Here is a 19037-nt window from a genome sequence, read left to right on the forward strand (position 1 = left end):
ATTCATAAAGAGGGTGGGACTCTCTATCTGCATTGTGTGCTGACTCAGAACACTGACAGTCTCCTTCTCTACCCATTTGCAAATATTTGAACTCCATCACAATGGAATGTTCCTTTGGGGGTAGCAGGTGGATGGCATGTGAACTTCAGCTGAGAAAAAAATTGTGTTATGCTCTTTTTGTGTGTTGAAAGCAGAGAGCCATTGTAAATGTTGTAAATATTGTTGTGAGTACTTCTACAGGGCTAAAACTAGCAGTGAAATATATGGCGATGTTGCATTTTCTATAAAAAGTGCATTCACCCACCTTGAACACATCCCATATAATTCAAATTGCCTGTTCTAAAGCTCTTTGTTTATATGCTGATAGAAGACAGCGTACATTTCTATATGATTTATTACATGGTGGGTATCTGTATAATTACATCTGCAAAGCAGTTGAGCACTCTTTTAAGCACTGTTCATACAAAAAAAAAATTTAGGCAGCAAGAAATTATAGGTTTCTTTTAAATGGAGGAATCGTTTTCTGTACATAAAAACTCATGCTTTGTAAAGTTTTCTAGTCCATTAACAATGCCTTGTCTACTCTTCCATTTTATGGCAGCTGTTAAAATGCTTAAGAGCTTCAACAAATGCCCATCTAGTCTCTGGTATAAGCAACAGTAATAATCGTATAGATAATGTGTAATTATGTAATATTTTCTACTTGTCATTTAGCATATACTATAATTAAATGGTCAATAATTACCCAGGAAGCAAAAAGTACTTAGGTGAATTTGTGTGCATTGCAAAGGAAATCAGATCCATTCCTTTCCTTTTTCATTTCCATCTCTCTCTCTCTCTTTTAAGTGCTATGCTCTTGTTAAATCATATAAGTAGTACTTGCCTAATTTTTTTTTAATATGCTTGTCTTAAAAAGGAAGGCTATTTCTCATGCAGTGAAGGGTAAAATTAAATTAAGCCCCAATCCTATCAGAACCCTGTGCTGTCAGAACTAGCATTCTGGCAGTGCAAGGTCCTTTATGACAATATGAAAGCCAGGCAACAGTTGTGGGTAAAGAGTTTGCACACATCTGGCTCTGCAAACACTGGTAAGTTGGCGGTGGGGGTGGGTAGGGAGGGAGTGTAACAGGGCATTTTGTGGGAGGAACTGAGGGCATGTTGGGGAATGAAAGGGTTGAATTCGGTGAGAGTCACGCACACTGGATCTTATTCCCCATTTTTCTGACCACTCTGCCCTATATAGCTGGTGTAGGTCTGAGGAGACCCATAGGCAATCAGTTAGCCTACAAATAAAAAATACCTCTTGCAGGCTGTATGATCCACCACCTCCACCATAGCATGTGGTGTGTGGCTGCCTCCTATAACATGGTGGAGGATAGGATTGGGCAGTAAGTGATATTAGTTGACTTTAGCTCTTTGTATCTCTGTCTATGAGAGATATGTGCAATGGTACACCCCCCCCCAGTGCCTTACTTTTAACTTGCATCTCAGTTGTCTTTCAACCTTCAGCAGACCACTTTCATGTTATTATATAATTTGGAAAAGAGGCGGTGCTGTTATTTTTGGCTGTTTTTCATTGTTGCTTTTTTAATTTTCTATACACAATGAGGCATTTGAACTGAACATTCCTGCCACCCCGTGGCTCTCAGGTCAGAATTCAATCCAAACTGAAAGAGTGGGTGTTGCAAGGTTGAGAGCAAAGTTCAAAAGCAAACTCAGTAGGCAAGAGTGGTGATCGTCTGCAAGTTTTATTTCGTTGCCAGCAACGGGCTTCTCAGGGACTCCTTGTCCAAAGTCAAGAGAGCAAAGAGAGCCATGTGGGAACTCCCAAAGCCCTCAGAGAGAGCGCAATTTTCCAGTGTGAGCCTTTCCCTTATATTGGATTCTGGTTGCTTTGTCTGAGGAGACTAACATTTCATTGGCTGATGTGTGACATCATGGAGGCCTTCTCAGGATTGGCCACAGATAACTTGATGTCCTTTGCTCTTATCTTTTGGCACTCCTTACTTATTTATTACTGGCCTTTGGTATGTCTTTGCTTATCTCTGGCCATTCCTCACTGGCCTGACCCTGACATATTTCAAACAGCCATCTGCTTATCTATTCAACGTTCTTTCTGTCTGGTCTCATTAATCACTGTAGGCTTTCTGCTAACCTTAGTTTGAACTAGCCTCTTGGTTTTTAATTCTCTATTCCATGTGTGATTCCCTATATGTGATCTGTATAGTGGTGTAATTTCAATTTATTTAATTCAGGACAAACTAAACTCTTATTGTACAAAAGGATTCTCTTTTAGAACTCTTTTCTTATTTAAAACAAATATCATTTCCCTCTGTGTCAGCTTAGAGGTTGCTGGCTTATCAGGGACTCTCTCATATTATCTTGTTCCTGTCCAGCTGTTTCTGCGGGTGTCTGTATCTTGAAAAACTCTATTTTAATTAGCAACAGATTTACTGTCTCTGCCAAGGCCTTGTTCCTCATTAAAGTGTCTCTGACCTGTATATAACCTCTAGTTTTCTCACTTCTTGCAATAATTTATTATGGCAAGTGCATCCTGGCTACTCTCTATCTGTCTTTCTTTGAGTTGTAAATCTGTCTCTGAGTTCCAATTAAAAGTATCTAAATCTGTCACTTTGAGTCTACAGAGATACACAGAGTTCTTATCTGTAAGGAGTAACCACATTCCAGTGTCTCCTTGTTAGACTAATTAACTTCTGTCAGGCATCTGCCTCTTCAAGGTCACATTTGAATTACATTGCTTGAGCAGCCCCAATGTTCAAATTTTAACTGCTTTTACTATTCTGTGTATTCAGGCTTTGATCTGACTGCTAAAAATTCACTTCTGAATCTGCATCCCTACATACATGTGTTAGTTACACTCTATAACTATTAACTATTAAACATTAAAAGAAAGCAGGCAGCATATTCTCTTTGACATGAAATTTTGCTATATTGGCTCCTCTCAGCCTTCAATATATGCATACATGACTGTAATTTTGATTTAAATGGAACTAATAGAATAATAAGTTTAAAGAATCCAAAAAGCCTTCTTCTCTCTGGTTTAAGGAAGCCTGAGAGTTTTAAAATGCAAAAATCCCCTTTTTTCCATGTGTTTTCTTCTTATCTAGTCCTTGGTATGCATGCTGTAATAACTCAGTATTCATTCCTCATACTCCCTTTTTACCTTATCTGATGCTTTGACAGTTTGCTAAAAAACATTCCTTGATTTACAACCTGTCTACTGGCTGCAGCTTCTGACTGATACCAAAAATGCTTTAAGCATGCTAAACAAATGAACTCTTTTCCTTATTTCCTAAACATAGAAACCAATAACTAATTTAGCTATAAACAGCCATAAACATTTGGTTCATTAACATAAGTAAACATTTGAACATTTTCCCTATTAAACTTCCTAATGATTTAACTTTTAATTTGTTTGTGTTTGGCTTATGGCTTTCACTAGCCTGTATCATGGGAGGGCACTGTCGCAAACTTAGGGGGGGTTTGGGGTGCTCAGAGTTCTTGGTTCTTGAACCCTAAAGCCCTCAAGGCCCCTCTGCTCAGTAGTACTGCCACCACCCTGAATGTGCCAGTGCCTTGGTCCAGGGACACTGAGACCTTCTAGGCTTAATTCTGTCCTTTGCAGGCTCTGAGCTCTTTCTCCAATTAAAGCTTCAGTCCTCAAGTTACTAGACCTCAATGAGCACTTGGTAGCTTGCTGAACGGCTAGGCAGGATTCTGAACCTTTGTCCCCAACAGACAATGAAACAGCTTAGTAAAAGATATTTTAGTTTATTAAGTACATAAGGTTACGTAAGGTTACAGTAAGGCAGCAAATGCTAGAAGCATAAACATCTAGGAAACATATGAGCAATAAAATAATAAAGCTAACTGGCTATCTCTATTAATCTCTATCTCTCACCTCGGTCAGTTACTCTTGTAGATCTTTTAGCTCCAGGGCTACCTAAAAGGCCGGGTGCCCATGATGGACAATGGAGCTCAAACGTGTGCAGGATGTTGCACCCAAAAACTCTGTCCAAGAAGGAACACACACACACACCCCTCAGGAACTCATTATTATATTTCTTATGCTAATAGTACTGAGGTGACTTCATACTTATTTAGACTGTCCAGTCAGACCCTTGTGGAACAGAACCTTCTCGAATTTGGCCTGGTTGCTTACTCCTCCTAGTTCTTACCCCTCCCAACTGGAGATCCATAGCTACACTCCATCACGCTTGATCAGGTGCCTCTCTGTCTACTAAGGTGCTAAACATTCCAATGGGTTGGAATGTTATCTTGTTATCTGTCCTTTCTGGCCAGCAAATGAGAGACAACAATCTTTTTTGTTTATTTACTCACATTCTTGCAGCTAGGAACTGCTAGCAACTTCTCAGTTACACTGTTCTAGTGTGGTTCAGGCTTCTACTGCCAACCTAGGCCTAACATGTGCATATTCATGACAGGCACACCAAAGTGAGCCATGATTAGCCATGATGATGCGTGTCCAGCAGATGTTTACAGAGATGGTTTCTTCCTGTCAAATCTCACAGATGTTCAATGAGAGGCCGCCTGCTTCATTAAATGTGAATGGGCTCTACAACAACGGAGCAATGAGGAGGAACAATAGGCTGGCTCTCAGCCAAGAGACCACAGAGGAATAACATTTGGACCAATCCCCAAATCCAAGCCCAGGAAGGAGCATTCACAGTCAGAATGAGAAGTAGGCTTAGCTTAGGATCTGAATTGGCATGAAAGATCAGGCCACCGGAGCAAACAAAATAAGGTGACCCAGTTAGGAGGAGGGGTCCAGGAGCAACTCCAGAATGTGCCTTTCCAGAAGAAGCCCAAGGGCCTGGACTGTGCAGAACGAGGCAGCAGTGAATGCTCTGTGAAAAGCAGAGAGCAGCCCATGCAATAGGAGCCAGCAGTGCACAGTACTCAGTTCTTCACCCAACAGATGAGATGAAGCCATGAAAAGCCATGAGCCATGAGATGAAGCTGCTTTCCCAGAACAACCAGATCAGCCAGTGAAGCAACCCACTCCCAAATCCAGACCGAGGCCATCAATGGCACAGGACCACCACTCCTAACAGCTGAGTTGTGGCCCGTGGGAACCTTGAATAATAGAAATTAGGGCAGGCACGCAAAGCATTGCAGAAAGAGAGCTTGTATGTGAATCCTGAACTTTGGCCTATGGGGACTACTGTAAAAAAAAAACACCTTTCAAAAGATCACTGAGATGGCACTGCTGAGTTCAGCTCACGAGGGACGACTGTGCACAGCACCATTCTCACTTCGCACGGAAAGCAGACGTAGCTTCCTACTATCGGGAAGAGGCTCTGCAGTTAGAGGAATGGGATATTAGAACTTCCCTTCTGATATCAAGAGAGGCAAACCAGATTCTTTCCCCCAGAGAAGCAAGAAGCAAACCCGCAGCCCAGTGCCAACCTTTAACCTGGAGGAAGTTGAATTTGAAAGCCAAGCTGATATGTTTTCTTGCTACTTGAAAGCCCAGTCACAAGCGGGCAGTATTTGATGATTATTTTAAGTACACTAGAGCCAAGTACACAAGTATTTTAAGTACACTAGAGCCAAGAAACCTAATCACATGCAAACCTGTTAGATTACATAGGCCAACACACATTTTGCTTCCTTAAACTTTACACCAATTCCTGGGTATATTTGGGGTGGCAAATGGCATCTGTTTTGCCTATCACGTCTAGTTTTGGAGACATGGCATAGCCTCTTTAGTGAATGGTTCAAGCAGCTTCCTCATAAGGAAACCTACACCATGGCTTCCTCATGAGGAAGCTGCTTGAACCATTCACTAATGAGGCTATACGATATCTCCAAAACTAGATGCGATAGGGCAAAACGGATGGCTTTTTTTTGAATCGGCATCCCAAATTCATATCAAACCACCATAAAGTTTGGGAAAAACTTTTCTGACCCTCAATTTTGTAGTCCTGTGTTATTGAAAGCATTTTGCCTACTATCAAATGCAAAAACAAACAGATTAGCCAATAAGAGCTAGGGTAGCGTACAACCCAATTAAAGTTAGCCTGTTCTAACATCAATTTGGGGGGGCTTACAAAACATCTAAATAAGTTATAATACTCAATTAAAAACCTCTTATGGTACTTAGAAGATAATGCAATTAAAATGGCAGTCACGGGTTTCCACGTTCATCTGCTTTCCCAGACAGTCTTAATCATTTGAAATCATTCTTCCTTTTATGCCAGGAGTGGATGGATGTCTTTTTGCCTTGCAACCTCTCTCTGGTGGTTAGTTGAAGCACAAGAATTTGAAATATCCATTTGGCTCTATTCATAAATCGGTTTCAGTACATTATTCAGAATGCTTTGTTGAGAATATTTATGGGAAGGCTTGGTGGTGAAACATAAGCAAACATTGTTGAACTGTACTTTTCTGAGAAGTCACAAATACTCATGGCGAAAATGCGTTACAATAAATGTTCACATCTTGCTTTTTCCCCCCAGTTGCATGAATAAAAATCTGAATCAAATACAAAACCTTTATCAGCACACACTGCTTGCTTTCCTGAACATGCTTATATCCTCACCGTGCCTCTGATGCAGTTATTTCATCAGGTTTCAACTCATAATAGTATAGCTGTGGCAAACTGAACATTGAAGTGTTCATTATTTCCCCTTTTTAAAGGAACAAACTGAGGATCCATGCACAACAGTGCTGGAAGCCACAGGCCACGACTATTCTGCGATGTTCCTTTAATATAAGTACAGCTTCAGCTAACATATAATATGCAGAATAGCATGTGAGAGAACACTGACAGAATATTTGTCAGTTTTCCTCTGGTCTTCTTAGATGCTTGTTTACCTGCTGGAAGTTGCTGCTTTAGGAGAACAGAACCACAAAATTAAACTGTGCGGTTTTGGCAACACTTGCTTGTAAAGGTGTTCTTGTAATAAGCCACTCCTGCATAGCGGGGGATGTGAAATATTTTCACCTTTCTCTTCCTCCAGGACATTCAGGTTGGTGTGCATGGCTTCTTCATCTACCCTATGAGGTAGGTGAGCTTGAACTGGCCCAAGGTCACCCAGGAAACTTCATGGCTGCACAGGGATTTGAACCTGGATCTTCTAGGTCTAAGTCCAGCACCAGAATCACTCCACCATCTTGGGTCTTTCAGGAAAATGGTTTAAGAGAGGAATGATGTTTTACTTAGTAAGATTAAAAGCAGTGGTGGTCCTAGCCACTGTGGCGCCCAGGGACACACTGCTAGGGGTGCCACCCCCACCTGGAGGTGCTGCCCCCACGCCTGCTGCCCCCCAGAGGCATTCTGAGTGTCAGAGATGCCATGCATGGCCTCCCCTCAAAGCACCTCCAGGGGAAGCAGTGGGCAGGGGGGGTGGCAAACACCACCCCAACTCCTCTGCTGCCCAGGAACAAGTGTTTCCCTGGACCCCTCCCCACTGATTAAAAGCCTCTTTAAGAAAGATCTGGGTCCTGCTAAAAGCAGCTCTCTTGGTTTCCCATCTCCTTAACCACTGGCAATCTCCACTTCTGACTCACAAATATTTACTAGTACTAATCTTTGCTTTAAATTGTACATTGAGGCAGGGCAAGCTTGAACACACAGGCAGATGTGGCAGCCACTGAGGGTGACGTAACTGGTGGGATGGCATCCATGCCAGGACAGCAGGCAAGTCCAGACCCTCATGTCACTTCTGGTACAGCCAGTGCACAGAAGGTACCAACAGCTTTGCCTTTTGATTCTTTTCTACAATTGCCTGTGTTCTCTAATGTTTATTCCTCTCCCTATGGAAATAATCAATGCTAATAGGTATACTGATAGTCCTATACAGCTGGGGCCTTGATATCCACAGATTATGTGCAGATGTGGCTCAATCTGGATCCTCCAAAGCATGGACAGGAACCATGCTCTGGTCACCTTCAGAGGCCTTTCTGAAGCCTGCAGAAGCAGCATGCATCCACCTGCAGCCTTTGCAGGCTTCAGAAGGCCTGTTATGACAAAAAGCTACTTCCAGCTTCCCAGGGAAGCCTCCCCAGGCCTCAGAATGCCTTAAAAGGCATAAAAACATCACTTCTAGTTTCCTGAGAGAAACCAAAAATAGCATTTTTTTAATGTAATGGCCATTCTGAAGGCCACAAAGGCTGCAGATGGACACGCACTGCCTCTGCGGGCTTCAGAAAGCCCTTTGGAGGCAACCAGAGAGTTCAGGTTAGGTCAAGTCTGAAGAGAGGTGACACCACATTGCCCCAGCCTCCATTAGACAATCTTCAGCCTGCTCTGGGCCCAGCCACCTTGCTCTCTCACTGACGATCGTGTGTTGGCTGCTTGCTGGTGAGAACACAAACTGATTGAGCCAGGAGTGGGACAAACATAGCTGAACAGAGGTGGTCTGGAGATGGGCTTTTTGCATTTAAAGCAATGTAATAGCCCAGAAAGTTGGGGACAACATGATTACATCACCTCCAAACTTTTGGAATGCCAAGCCTCTTCAGGTAAGTGCCTGAAGGTGAGTGCCACACTCAGTAGCACCCACCCCAGGGATGCTTCTGTTTCCCTCTCCTTCGCTGATTCACAAATAACTTCCCATCTTTCCCCACTTCTTCTTTAAAAGAACAGGAGTTTGCGTATAGGTCCAAACCACTTTTCAGTCAAGAAACTCATTGGTTGTCCATGAATGAGCCAACGTCTTTCAGTCTAACCTCCTTCCCACAATGGTTATGAGGAAGAACCAGGAACTGGAGTTCCTCATAGGGGCAGGAAATGAATATTTTTTAAAAAGAAAATAAATTAGGCTGTGAGATCGTCTGTCCAAAGTCCCCCAGTGAGCTTAAGGATTGAACAAGGAACCATCTTTGCTTTGGCTTATCATAAACAAATAGAGAGATGGTGATTTCTAAAAGGTGTCCACCCCATAGATTATAAAAGGTTTTACAGAGAACAGGTACTGTCCATATCATCTTTATTCCTTCGGTGCTTACAACAGTTGGTCATCAGCGTGGATGAACAGTTTTTTTGGAAGCAGTATTTAGAAGACAAGCTGTGGCAAAAGGTAGCATTTAAAATGTTCCTGTCAACAAAATGTAAAACATAGGACTTCTTATTTACAATATGTACAGACTCTTTTCAAAATACAAATGTCCAGGTGCTGTGCTTGCTTAAATATTCCTGTTATGGAGGCCATTTTTAAAAAATAGAAATCCTGTTCCCATCCCTCAGACGCACTGTCTCTTTAGAATGCCACCCAAAACTAGTATTGTGATGTGGTTGGCACATTTGTGGCATACCGAAGAATAGCGGCATTTTTGTGAGAAAGGCAATAATGCTCTGGTAAATGGATCGCATTTTCTATGGTCACAACTCAGAAGCTCTTAGAAAAACAAAATCTGAAACTGTAGCAGCTTAACCCATTTGTAAGTGTAGAGAAACAGTGGGGAAAGTACCACACGGTCCACGGCTCTCAGATAGTACTTTCGATGAAAGAAGGTTGCAGCGTCACTGCTGATTCCGGGATGTTGCCTTCAGTCTCGTTCAGAGAATTCTGTTGCTGATAGATCTCTTGAATCAACATGGTGTTTATATTCTTCCACTCTCTGTATTTCCTTGCCGTCAGCTCATGATCCCCCAGCAGCTGGTCAATCCTCGCCAGGTCCTGTTCTTTGCACTAGCAGACAAAAAGAAGTTCATGCAGCAGAAATTTGTAGTGGCCACTAGAGGTCTCCCTCATCTCTGCAACGTATCCTAATCCTGTGGTTCTTTTTTCCAGGCTATTTTTTAAGAATGGAAAAACAACCCAGGCTTAAAAATCCAGGTGCTCCCCCCATACCCAATATTAAACAGCATCCATGTCTTTATCAGGAATTCAAAAGGAAAGGAAAAATTATTCAATTTAATTAATTTCATATCAATTGGTAATGTTAACCACAAAAAAAGGGGTGCTTCCCCCCCACCAAGCCTTAAGTAACTCCTTCATAAATTCTTACCTTTAGTGTACTATTCAGCGTTCGGATTTTGTGGAGTTTCTCATTCATCGATGGGTTTTTGCTCCTTTTGATAAATGATTTCCTCAGCTCTTTCTTAGTGGAAGGTCGCCGGTCCCCAAGCGGCGATAAACTCGCTTGCTCTAAGGACTTGTAAAGTTTCTCCATTTCATCTTCTGAGCGCTTTCCATGTTCTGTATGGACGACAGAAGAGAAAATGTATACCACAAGATCCGATGCTGCTGGGCTTTATGAATCAAACATGTGGATCAAATGCATGTGCATAAAAGGACATAAATTGTACAACATGGCCCTAGTGGGAGTAAGCTTTTTTAAAAGTTAGTGTTAATGTGTTATTATTTGATTTTGATTTTCTCTTAATAGAGCACAGGAGCCTCCAGCAAGATCTGGAGGGTAGGCAAAGGTTCCTGCTTTCCCCATTACAGTTTTGACTGATCCCATCCCCCACACACTAGTTTTCATTTTAAAAAAACTTTCCATTGAAAGGGTATTTTAAAAAAATTAAAAACATCATATGGAGAGAACACAAAGGTCAAAACTGTGGTGGAGAAAAGTAGTAACCCCCCTCCAGTGTGTTAATAAAATAAACTTTACCTCCTATTGATTCACACTACACCATTGGGTGCACTTTTAGTTTGGTTTGAAGCTAGTCCTTATGAAAGTATTAAGCCCTTCTTGCTTCTTCAGGCAGAAGTTTCCCTAGAGCAGGAGGTTTCAAACTGGCCCTGGGAACCCACAGATTCCTCAGAAGCTATTACAGAATGTGCCACTGTGTAAGTGGCCAAAGCAGTTTGACCAAAGGTTCCAACTGAAGTTCCTTCCAGCAGCTGTGTGCCTATGTACATGATCGCACGGGGAATAAAAGGTGTGTGATGTGTTTACATATCAGCTGTCATGTGACCATAAGGACACAGAGTGACCTGCAGTGGGAGATTGATTTTCCAGGACAATGATGAGCAACTGTGAGGGGAGCTTGATCCAAATTAGGATCATGTCAGGGGATAGGATTAAAGTCCCCCTCTTCTCCTTCCCCTGGTTCCTACATGGATTAGGGTTCTTTGCATATTCATATCATATGGCAGGAGGTCTGGTCTAGAGGGTAGAGCCTCCATTTGCCTGAAGATAACATCCACAGGTTGCCAGTTCGAGGCCACCAGCATTGTGCAACCTTGAAGCAGCTGACAAGCTGAGCCAAGTTATTCCATCTGCTCTGAGCGTGGGAGGATGGAGGCCAGAATGTGAAACCAGATCAGAGTGAAACATCTGGACTGTTGTGGTTCTTGAAAGATAGAAGCTTATTTCAATTGTAAAAATCCCTACGGGGATTTAATCAGCCTGCCTATGTAAACCGCCTTGAATAAAGTCTGAGGAGAAATCTGACGACCAAGAAAGGCGGTAAATAAATACCTGTATTATTAGTATTATACGCAATTTACGGAAAGAAGCAAGCACACCAGGACCAATGATCTGATTAACAGTGCAATCCTGAAGTTGTGCTGGGCCAGCACAGGCCCCCTGCATCGCCCCAAGAGTGTCACAAACATGCCATATAAAGCACGTTGGCTACTACTCTTGAGCCAAGTGTGCCAGCACAAGGACATCCACCAGCCTTCCTGTTCCGGATCCAGCTTCAGATACCACGCACAGTCAGCACAGGCTGGTACAGGGGAATGGGAGAGGGTGGTGAGAGGGTGAAATGGAGGTGGGGAGGGGTTGTTCTTGGGCAGTCCGGTAGGTGGCTTGGGCATGGGAGGTGGGTTGGATCAGCCATGGCAGTGCAAGCTGAATCCTAACTCCCATCTCTGGACTGGTCAGCCTTACATGGGCTGCTCCCATTTGAACCAGTTAATTCACCAGAGTCAAGTAACTCTATAGCAGTGGCTGGAGAGCAACACGGGGTAAAGGGAAAAATATTCCCTTACCCAAGTTGCCCTCCAGCCAGCATCTACATTGCGCTGGACACAGTGCAAGCCACTTAGCCTGCCTGGTCCAGTGCAAGTTAGGAATGGGCAGCCTGACTGTAACCCTATACATACTGACATGGCAGTCAGTCCCATTAATCTCACAATATAACATACCACAGTTTCTCTAGCGCAATGGCCTCAAATAGCTCAAGGGGTGGGGGGCTAGGCTACCTCAAAAGCTTAGTCCAGATGTATCCATAACCACTTACATTACAAGTAGAAATGTTTGAAAACCATGTTACTCATTTTACTCAGAAGTAAGCCCACTGCGTTCAGTAGACTGAAACAAACACCTCCATCTAGAAGTCATGTCTAATTTGACTCTTACTTTTCATCATTTCCTAGCTTTGAAGCAGCTCTGCTCAGGGCACATGGTGTATACACCCTTATTTTAAAAGCAGAGGATATTACAAAATACAAAATAACCTGTATACCTCATGCAGTTTACAACATACTGTGAACATAAACACACTGTCAATTTGGGACGAGAGCTAAATATAGTTTGCTGCCTTAACACAGTGTTGAAGAAAATGTCTTGTTCTGGAGCAAGAAAACTACATGAAAGAACAATAATGGGGCCAGAGTGCTGCTCTTGTAACATTTCCTGTGAAAAATCACAGCCTCATGCAGTTATAGCCAAGTCCTTCCTACTCACTCCAAGAAAAGCCATTGCATCTAGGGGGGAAAAAAGTCATTAGGTGCATATTTCAATGTGACAAAGTGGTGTGTAAAAACACATGCACCTTATGGGTATGCTCACTTAGAAAACAGGGAGTGAGTGCAGCTCTGCCAAGCATCCACGGCACTGCAAATCCAGATTTGGGGCAGTGTAAAGGGTGAAATGGCCTTATAGATTCTTCTGCATGACAAACCAAACTGATCTGACAATGGCATGCAACAGAACCTTAGCTTTTAGTTGTTACTCAACTTAGCTGAATAGCAAGCAAGGCATTTATTGGCTGCATCTGCCCATCAGCTCCAGAGACAGATAGAGGGAGGAAGTGGTGACCTCTGGAACCTAGAGACATGGCACAGAACAGTTGTCTCAGTGTATCAAAAGTATTCTGACCTTGTTCCCTCATCTAACCTCACTGACTTCCCTTGAGCATTTCTGGTGGCCTGAAGGAGCGGAACAGTTTTTGTACTGACTCTTGCATCCTCTGCTTGCCCTTCATGCACATTCCCTTTTCACTCCAGTGGAACAGGGAAAGGACTATGGGCAACATACATTTGCCAGATGTGAGGTTTGTTTTGCCAAGCACAGCAATGCTCTCATATTTCACGCAGTAGGACACTGATTCCCAAAGCCAGGGCCCCAGAATGTTCTGGAGGGTCACCGGGCCAAGTCCATTAATTTTCCAGCTGACCCTGCTTTTCATTCATAGGAACAGAGTGAGTGTGTGTAAGATAGAAAGAAAGAGAGACAGCCAGCCAGCCAGACCTCCTCCTGGCACATCCAAGCAAGCAAGAAGCTTGCAAGCTGAACCTCCCTCCTGCAATCCCAGTATGCATCCTTGCCACAGAATGTATGACCTAGTGGCTCCTTCCTGTCAGTTTCAGAGTCCAGCAACACTGGATAATTTCTGAGTAAGAATGGTGGGAGCCTTCCTCCACTCATCACCAATATCCCCCACTGTGTTCAGAAGAATGACAGACGAATCAAATCTGTTACAGCAGTATTTCTCAAACTGTGGGTCAGGACCCACTAGGTGGGTCACGAGCCAATTTCAGGTGCGTCCCCATTCATTTCAATATTTTATCTTTAATATATTAGACTGGATGCTACCATGGCACGTGACTGCATTTGGGGAAACGTTACAGACCTGCACTTTTAACAAACTACTAAATGGGACTGACTCCTGGGTAAGTGTGCGTCGGATTGCAGCCTAGGATGGTTAAAAAATTTTCCTGCTTGATGATATCACTTCCAGTCATGACATCGTTTCTGGTGGGTCCTGACAGATTCTCATTCTTAAAAGTGGGTCCCGGTGCTAAATGTGTGAGAACCACTGTGTTACAGGATCTGATACATGGCCTTGCCTGTGGCCATTAACTCCTGCAGGCCTATCAAGGCCTCAGGAAAGAGGATGTTATTGCTGTCTCAGGAGAGAGAAACGATAAGAATATAAATAAAGCCTCATTTTCAACAGCTTCCTCTTTTCACCATCTGTTATAAGCAGGCTTGTTGCTCCAACAACTGCCAAAGGAAATAAAACTGACAGTGGTCGGCTGGTGCCTGGCGCTAACTGTCCTGTAACTTCGAAGAGAAGCCTCTGGACTCGAGGCACGTACTCAAACTCTTGTTTATAGTCTCAGGCTCTAACTACATGTTACAGAGTTTTGTGTGGGTTTTTTTTTCCCCTCCCTCACTATATTTTTAAAAAGGAAAAAAAACAAAAAACTTCATAGGGTATGAGTCTGGGAGTTCCTCAGAGAAAGAGGATGTTTAACTCTATCCTTCTTGCTATTTTTTGTTTTAAAAAAACCCATCCTTGCAGCTTATGTACCTGTGAGGGGGGAAAGTTTAAGAGAACTGGGGAATCATCTCATTTGTGTAGGAAAAAGTAACTTGGGAAGAGAGATTAGAACTGAAAACCAATTGCAGAGGAAAGGGATAAACATTGTCCCTCCATCTGTCCTTCCTCCTCCTGGACCCGCAGTCTGTAGAGGTTAGTTTGATTTTGTTTTTTTAAAGAAAGACAATGACTTTTTTTAAAGAAAGACAACTTCATATCATGTGTAGGAAGAGCCTTAACTTCCCTTTGCTACCTCCTTCAGTTGATGGGATTCCTCTTGTATTTTATTTCTTATTATCAAGACTAGAAACAGAGTTAGAGGGGTGCGGTGTGGTAAATATGGCACGCTGTGCAACACACCATGTAAGCGCCCCTCCCTCTTGGTGTCAGTGCAATCTGGGGCAACAACAGCAAAGTACTACTGTTACCCTGAATGGGTCCGATGCTGAGGGGGAGGACGCTTACATGGTGCATTGTGGTGCATGCAGTACTTATCGTGCCACCCTCCTATAGCTCCCCTTCAGATCAAGGCAAAGCCCAAACTATCACAATTTTGGTTTTTACAGAGAAGGAATATTCATTGTTTTTCATTGCTATCTCAGCATCCTTCCTTAAGCAGTTTTCATTATTTTCACTGGGGCCCGTGGAAACTAGTGCAACAGTGCGTGCCAACTAAAAAAAGAAATCCAAGAAACTGCCGAGCTTTCTGAGCAGAGGGCACAACAATTCGACAATTTTGGTTTAGCCCAAAAGGGCCTGGAAGATGAAGGATGTTTCCTACCCTGAGCCTTGTAAGTGCTGCACAGTGAGTATTCCAGTTCTGGAAAGCTCCTTCAGGGAATGTGCTACTGGGGACACTACCCGATGCCAAATGCCCCAGTTCCACATCTGCTGCCACAGTCACGGCAGGATAGAAAAAGCACCTTGTCATGCTCTTTCATGTGGTTCTTGCAAACCAGGAAGTGCAGAACTTCCAGTTTTATTTAAAGGGACCATATGAACATAGAAGTTCCCTCAGTCATGCAGCCCTTTTAAATAAAACTGGACACCCCACACTTCCTGATTTGCGAAATCCATCTGACAGAACATGGTAAGGAAGCAGATGATCCACTTTCCACTCACATTTAAAGGGCAAGTGAATTGATGTGGCTCACGTCCATGACAAGATGGAGGGAGGCAGAAGCAGATTTGGAGTGAAGGGCACCCAATCCACCACCACCTTACCCCCCTCATCTGCTGCCGATGCAGGTTGCATATGCCAGCTTCATGGCTTTACCCTGAGTTCCTCTGTCCTGAGTTCCTCAGCTTGCATCTCCCTTTCAATGTCTCCTGTGAACCCTCACCCGAATCCTAGTGACTGCCAGCAGTCTTTTTGTTTATGTAGTAGGGCTACCTCCAGATTGCAGGGGGCACTCAGCAAACAGACCCCTCCTACCTAGGTCCCCCCTCAAATCTGTGGTGGGGCATACATTGGCAAATGGGATGAGAGGAAGTGACAGCAGAATGACTCTTTTGGCTGAGTCACTCTGCCATCCCCCACATGAAGGGCAGGTAATCATTATTTCCTTTTTCAGAAATGTTCTCTTTCTCAACATAGATTTCTATTCTCAACGTTTTGTTATTATGCAATTACTGCGACTTGTTGAATAGTTTGCCAATAGATCTTTTCCACTGTTCAAAGAGTATCACAGAACAGAAAGGATTCCAGTTATGTAAGGAGCTTGGGAATAGTTAAGGTTGAAATCCAGACAGATAGTGAGGAGAGACTAGTATCCTGGAGGCCGGGATCCCTATAGAATTACAACCTTTCCTATATGCCCTTGTATATACAGTTGTATTTCAAGAGGAATAATCAATAGAGTTGCTGGCTCACACATACAGCATTGTAGCTAATGGACAATTCCTCAACTCACTCTTTTACATTAAAGTAGAAGCAAACAGAGAAGAAGGAAGTAATGGTGTACCTGGGGGGCCAATGGGGGCAAATGCCCTGGGCACCAGGTTTGGAGGCTGTGCTCCAATCCGCTCCCTGCCCACCACTGGATTTTTGAAGCAGTCAGGAACTGCACTGATAGTGACTACGGGAGCACAGTCACTTGTCTGTGTGGTTCTGCACCGATCTAAGAAGCACCCTCTTCTGCTCCCCTTTACAGAATGGGAAAGAGAAGAGGGACACCCTCAGAATGGCCAGGTAGCTGGCCAGAAGTAGCACTCACCTCCTCTGATTTCAGAGGAGGTACGCACCACTTCTAGCTCTGTTGGAGCTTAGCAATGGTGTGAAAGGCTCCATCAGAGCTTTTTGGCACCCAGGAAACAAGTGCCGCTTCCAGGAGGTGAGTGCCGCTCAATTGGAGCTTTTCCGTGCCACTTGAGATGGTGCTTGCCACCTGGCCACCACTTCCAGTGGCACCAAAACACTCCAATGGAGACTTTTGTGGTGCTTAGGAGCAGCACTCCATCAGAGCCTGGGCCATTTCCTTCCTCCCCCCCCCCCCCGTTTTTTAAAGGGGTAAAGGAGGAGGTGGCACAGAAGTAATTGTGGTGACACAGTGACATCACCACAGTTACTTCTGGGTCAGGTGGATGGCAGATGGGGGGCAGCCCCTGGCAGGAAAAGCACCAGGACCGCCACTGGAAGGAAAACCAGCCACTACATACAAAATCTTAAAAGCAGGCCTGAAACTTTCAATTAATTGACTACACCAGTCAGTCCAAACCTTTGATCAATCCAAAAGATGTTCTCAGTAAATACACACACACACACACACACACACACACACACACACACACACAGAGGAATTCTTCTAAGATGCAAGCTGCTATGGTCGACATTTGCATCATCTGCAACCAGGACTAAACTGATTAATCATCTAATATGATGAATAGTCATTTTATTTATGTGTTGGACCTAATTAAAAGCAAAATATATTCTAACATGGAAAATAAATCTCAAAAACAAAATAATCACAGGAGAAAGAGTCCTGTATGGTCATTAGATCTCCTAATGGGCTCACCTTTAGGTAGAGTTCTCAATGTTGCTTTTCCAGACCCAGCTAGGTTATCTGGGTCATTGTCCACTGAAGATGTATCTTTACTTAAAGAGTTCTGAAAGCCACATTCAGGTTCAGCACGGTCATCCTCCATTGTTTTGTTACAGTCTGTCAACAGGCAATCAGTACCTTGAGGGTCACCAGAGTCAGCAGAAAGTTGGAAGTCCACTTTTTCCACAAGAAGTCCACAAGAAGAATTATTAACAAGGTCATGCCATGATTGTCTTTCTGGGCACAATACTTTGGACAATGATGAAGAGGATCCTTGTGACACCATTGTGCTTTCTGGCAAGGACAAAGAACACGATACTTCACTTGATACATGGGATGTCAAGGAAGGCTCTTGCTGGTCCTGTTTTCCAGAATAAATAAGATGAGGGGGGGATTAGTCAAGTCATAACCTAACCATGCCTTCCAAGGGAAAATATATGAACTTGATATGCAAACATCTCATATCTCATACATACTCCCGCCCTTTACTAGTGGATTAAGTCAGAGGTGGTCTATATATTACATTTTTCATTCATAGCAGCACCCTGCCCTCTTCAAGGAGTTCTGCATACAAAAGCACCTACACAGAGTACCATGAAGTTTAGTAGAAGTCATCATATGAATCCAATCTATCCACTGCATGCATAGCAAGTATCCCTGCCCACATACCACAATGTGGGTGGCTCTTGCAAGGAAACTCAATCTGTAATGGACAAGAATTTCATGAGAACCTCAGCTAAAGCTGCAATCCAATACACACTTTGCTGGGAGTAAGCTCCAATGGACGCAATGGGACTTATTTCTGAACAGAGATGCCTAGGATTGTGCTCTAAATGATCTATTGGGGAAGGAGAGAGTGTAACTAGCAAAAGAACGCATCTCATGCAAGTGCATGCCAAGTGTTTGCATGTCAGGGTACAAATTTGCCCTTCATGCCTCCATTTTACAGTCTATCAGGCAAGATCAGCTACTCTATGAGCAAATGAGGATTAAAGTAGCCACTGTTTAGGAGACTAGACCCACTGTAGGGCAGCGGCTGTGAATCCTCCTCTCTGCAAGGGTATGGAAGAGTATCCCTGTCAGTTCCCACAGCCTGCCCTGATGACTGTTCAGAACTCGAGCTGATGGAATCCTCTACTGCCATTCTTCAGGATTCTGAACAGAGACAGGAGAATCCTCATTCATGTGGTAGAAAAAGGGCGTTAACAACATTCTTTTTAACAACATTAACAACAAAATGCATAATTTTCTATGTTGCTTTTTAAATGATTTGGTATAACTTTTACAGAAAGCCAGTAACTCTAAGATCTAAACCATGTTCCAGCTAGGTTCTGGTGTCACCCGCCTCCTGAAAACTACAGTAAATTGACAACTGAAAATGACCTGGCAGCAGGATACCCCGCAGTGAGAGCTCTCAAGTGCCTGTTCGTGGGTGTTCTCATTTGCACGTCATAAGCTTGTGGCAAGAGATACCAATGTGAAATAAAGCTAGCATAAGG

At 43.4% G+C, this 19037-nt stretch overlaps 1 protein-coding gene across 2 annotated transcripts in view; it reads right to left on the minus strand.

The window, feature by feature from the left end:
• Nucleotides 1-8975: 8975 nt before the first annotated feature.
• Nucleotides 8976-19037, minus strand: part of IPCEF1 (interaction protein for cytohesin exchange factors 1) — a 65261-nt gene continuing 55199 nt past the window's right edge. For both annotated transcript variants that reach the window (XM_066615797.1, XM_066615806.1), the window contains 3 exons: nucleotides 17512-17899; nucleotides 10000-10190; nucleotides 8976-9680 (listed from right to left, as the gene is read on the minus strand). In XM_066615797.1, coding sequence (XP_066471894.1) covers nucleotides 9477-9680; nucleotides 10000-10190; nucleotides 17512-17899 — 783 coding nt within the window. In that variant the 3' untranslated portion in view covers nucleotides 8976-9476. The remainder of the gene's footprint in view (nucleotides 9681-9999; nucleotides 10191-17511; nucleotides 17900-19037) is intronic.

Source organism: Tiliqua scincoides, chromosome 1, assembly GCF_035046505.1.
Source record: "Tiliqua scincoides isolate rTilSci1 chromosome 1, rTilSci1.hap2, whole genome shotgun sequence".
In the NCBI taxonomy this organism is placed as follows: Eukaryota; Metazoa; Chordata; class Lepidosauria; order Squamata; family Scincidae; genus Tiliqua; species Tiliqua scincoides.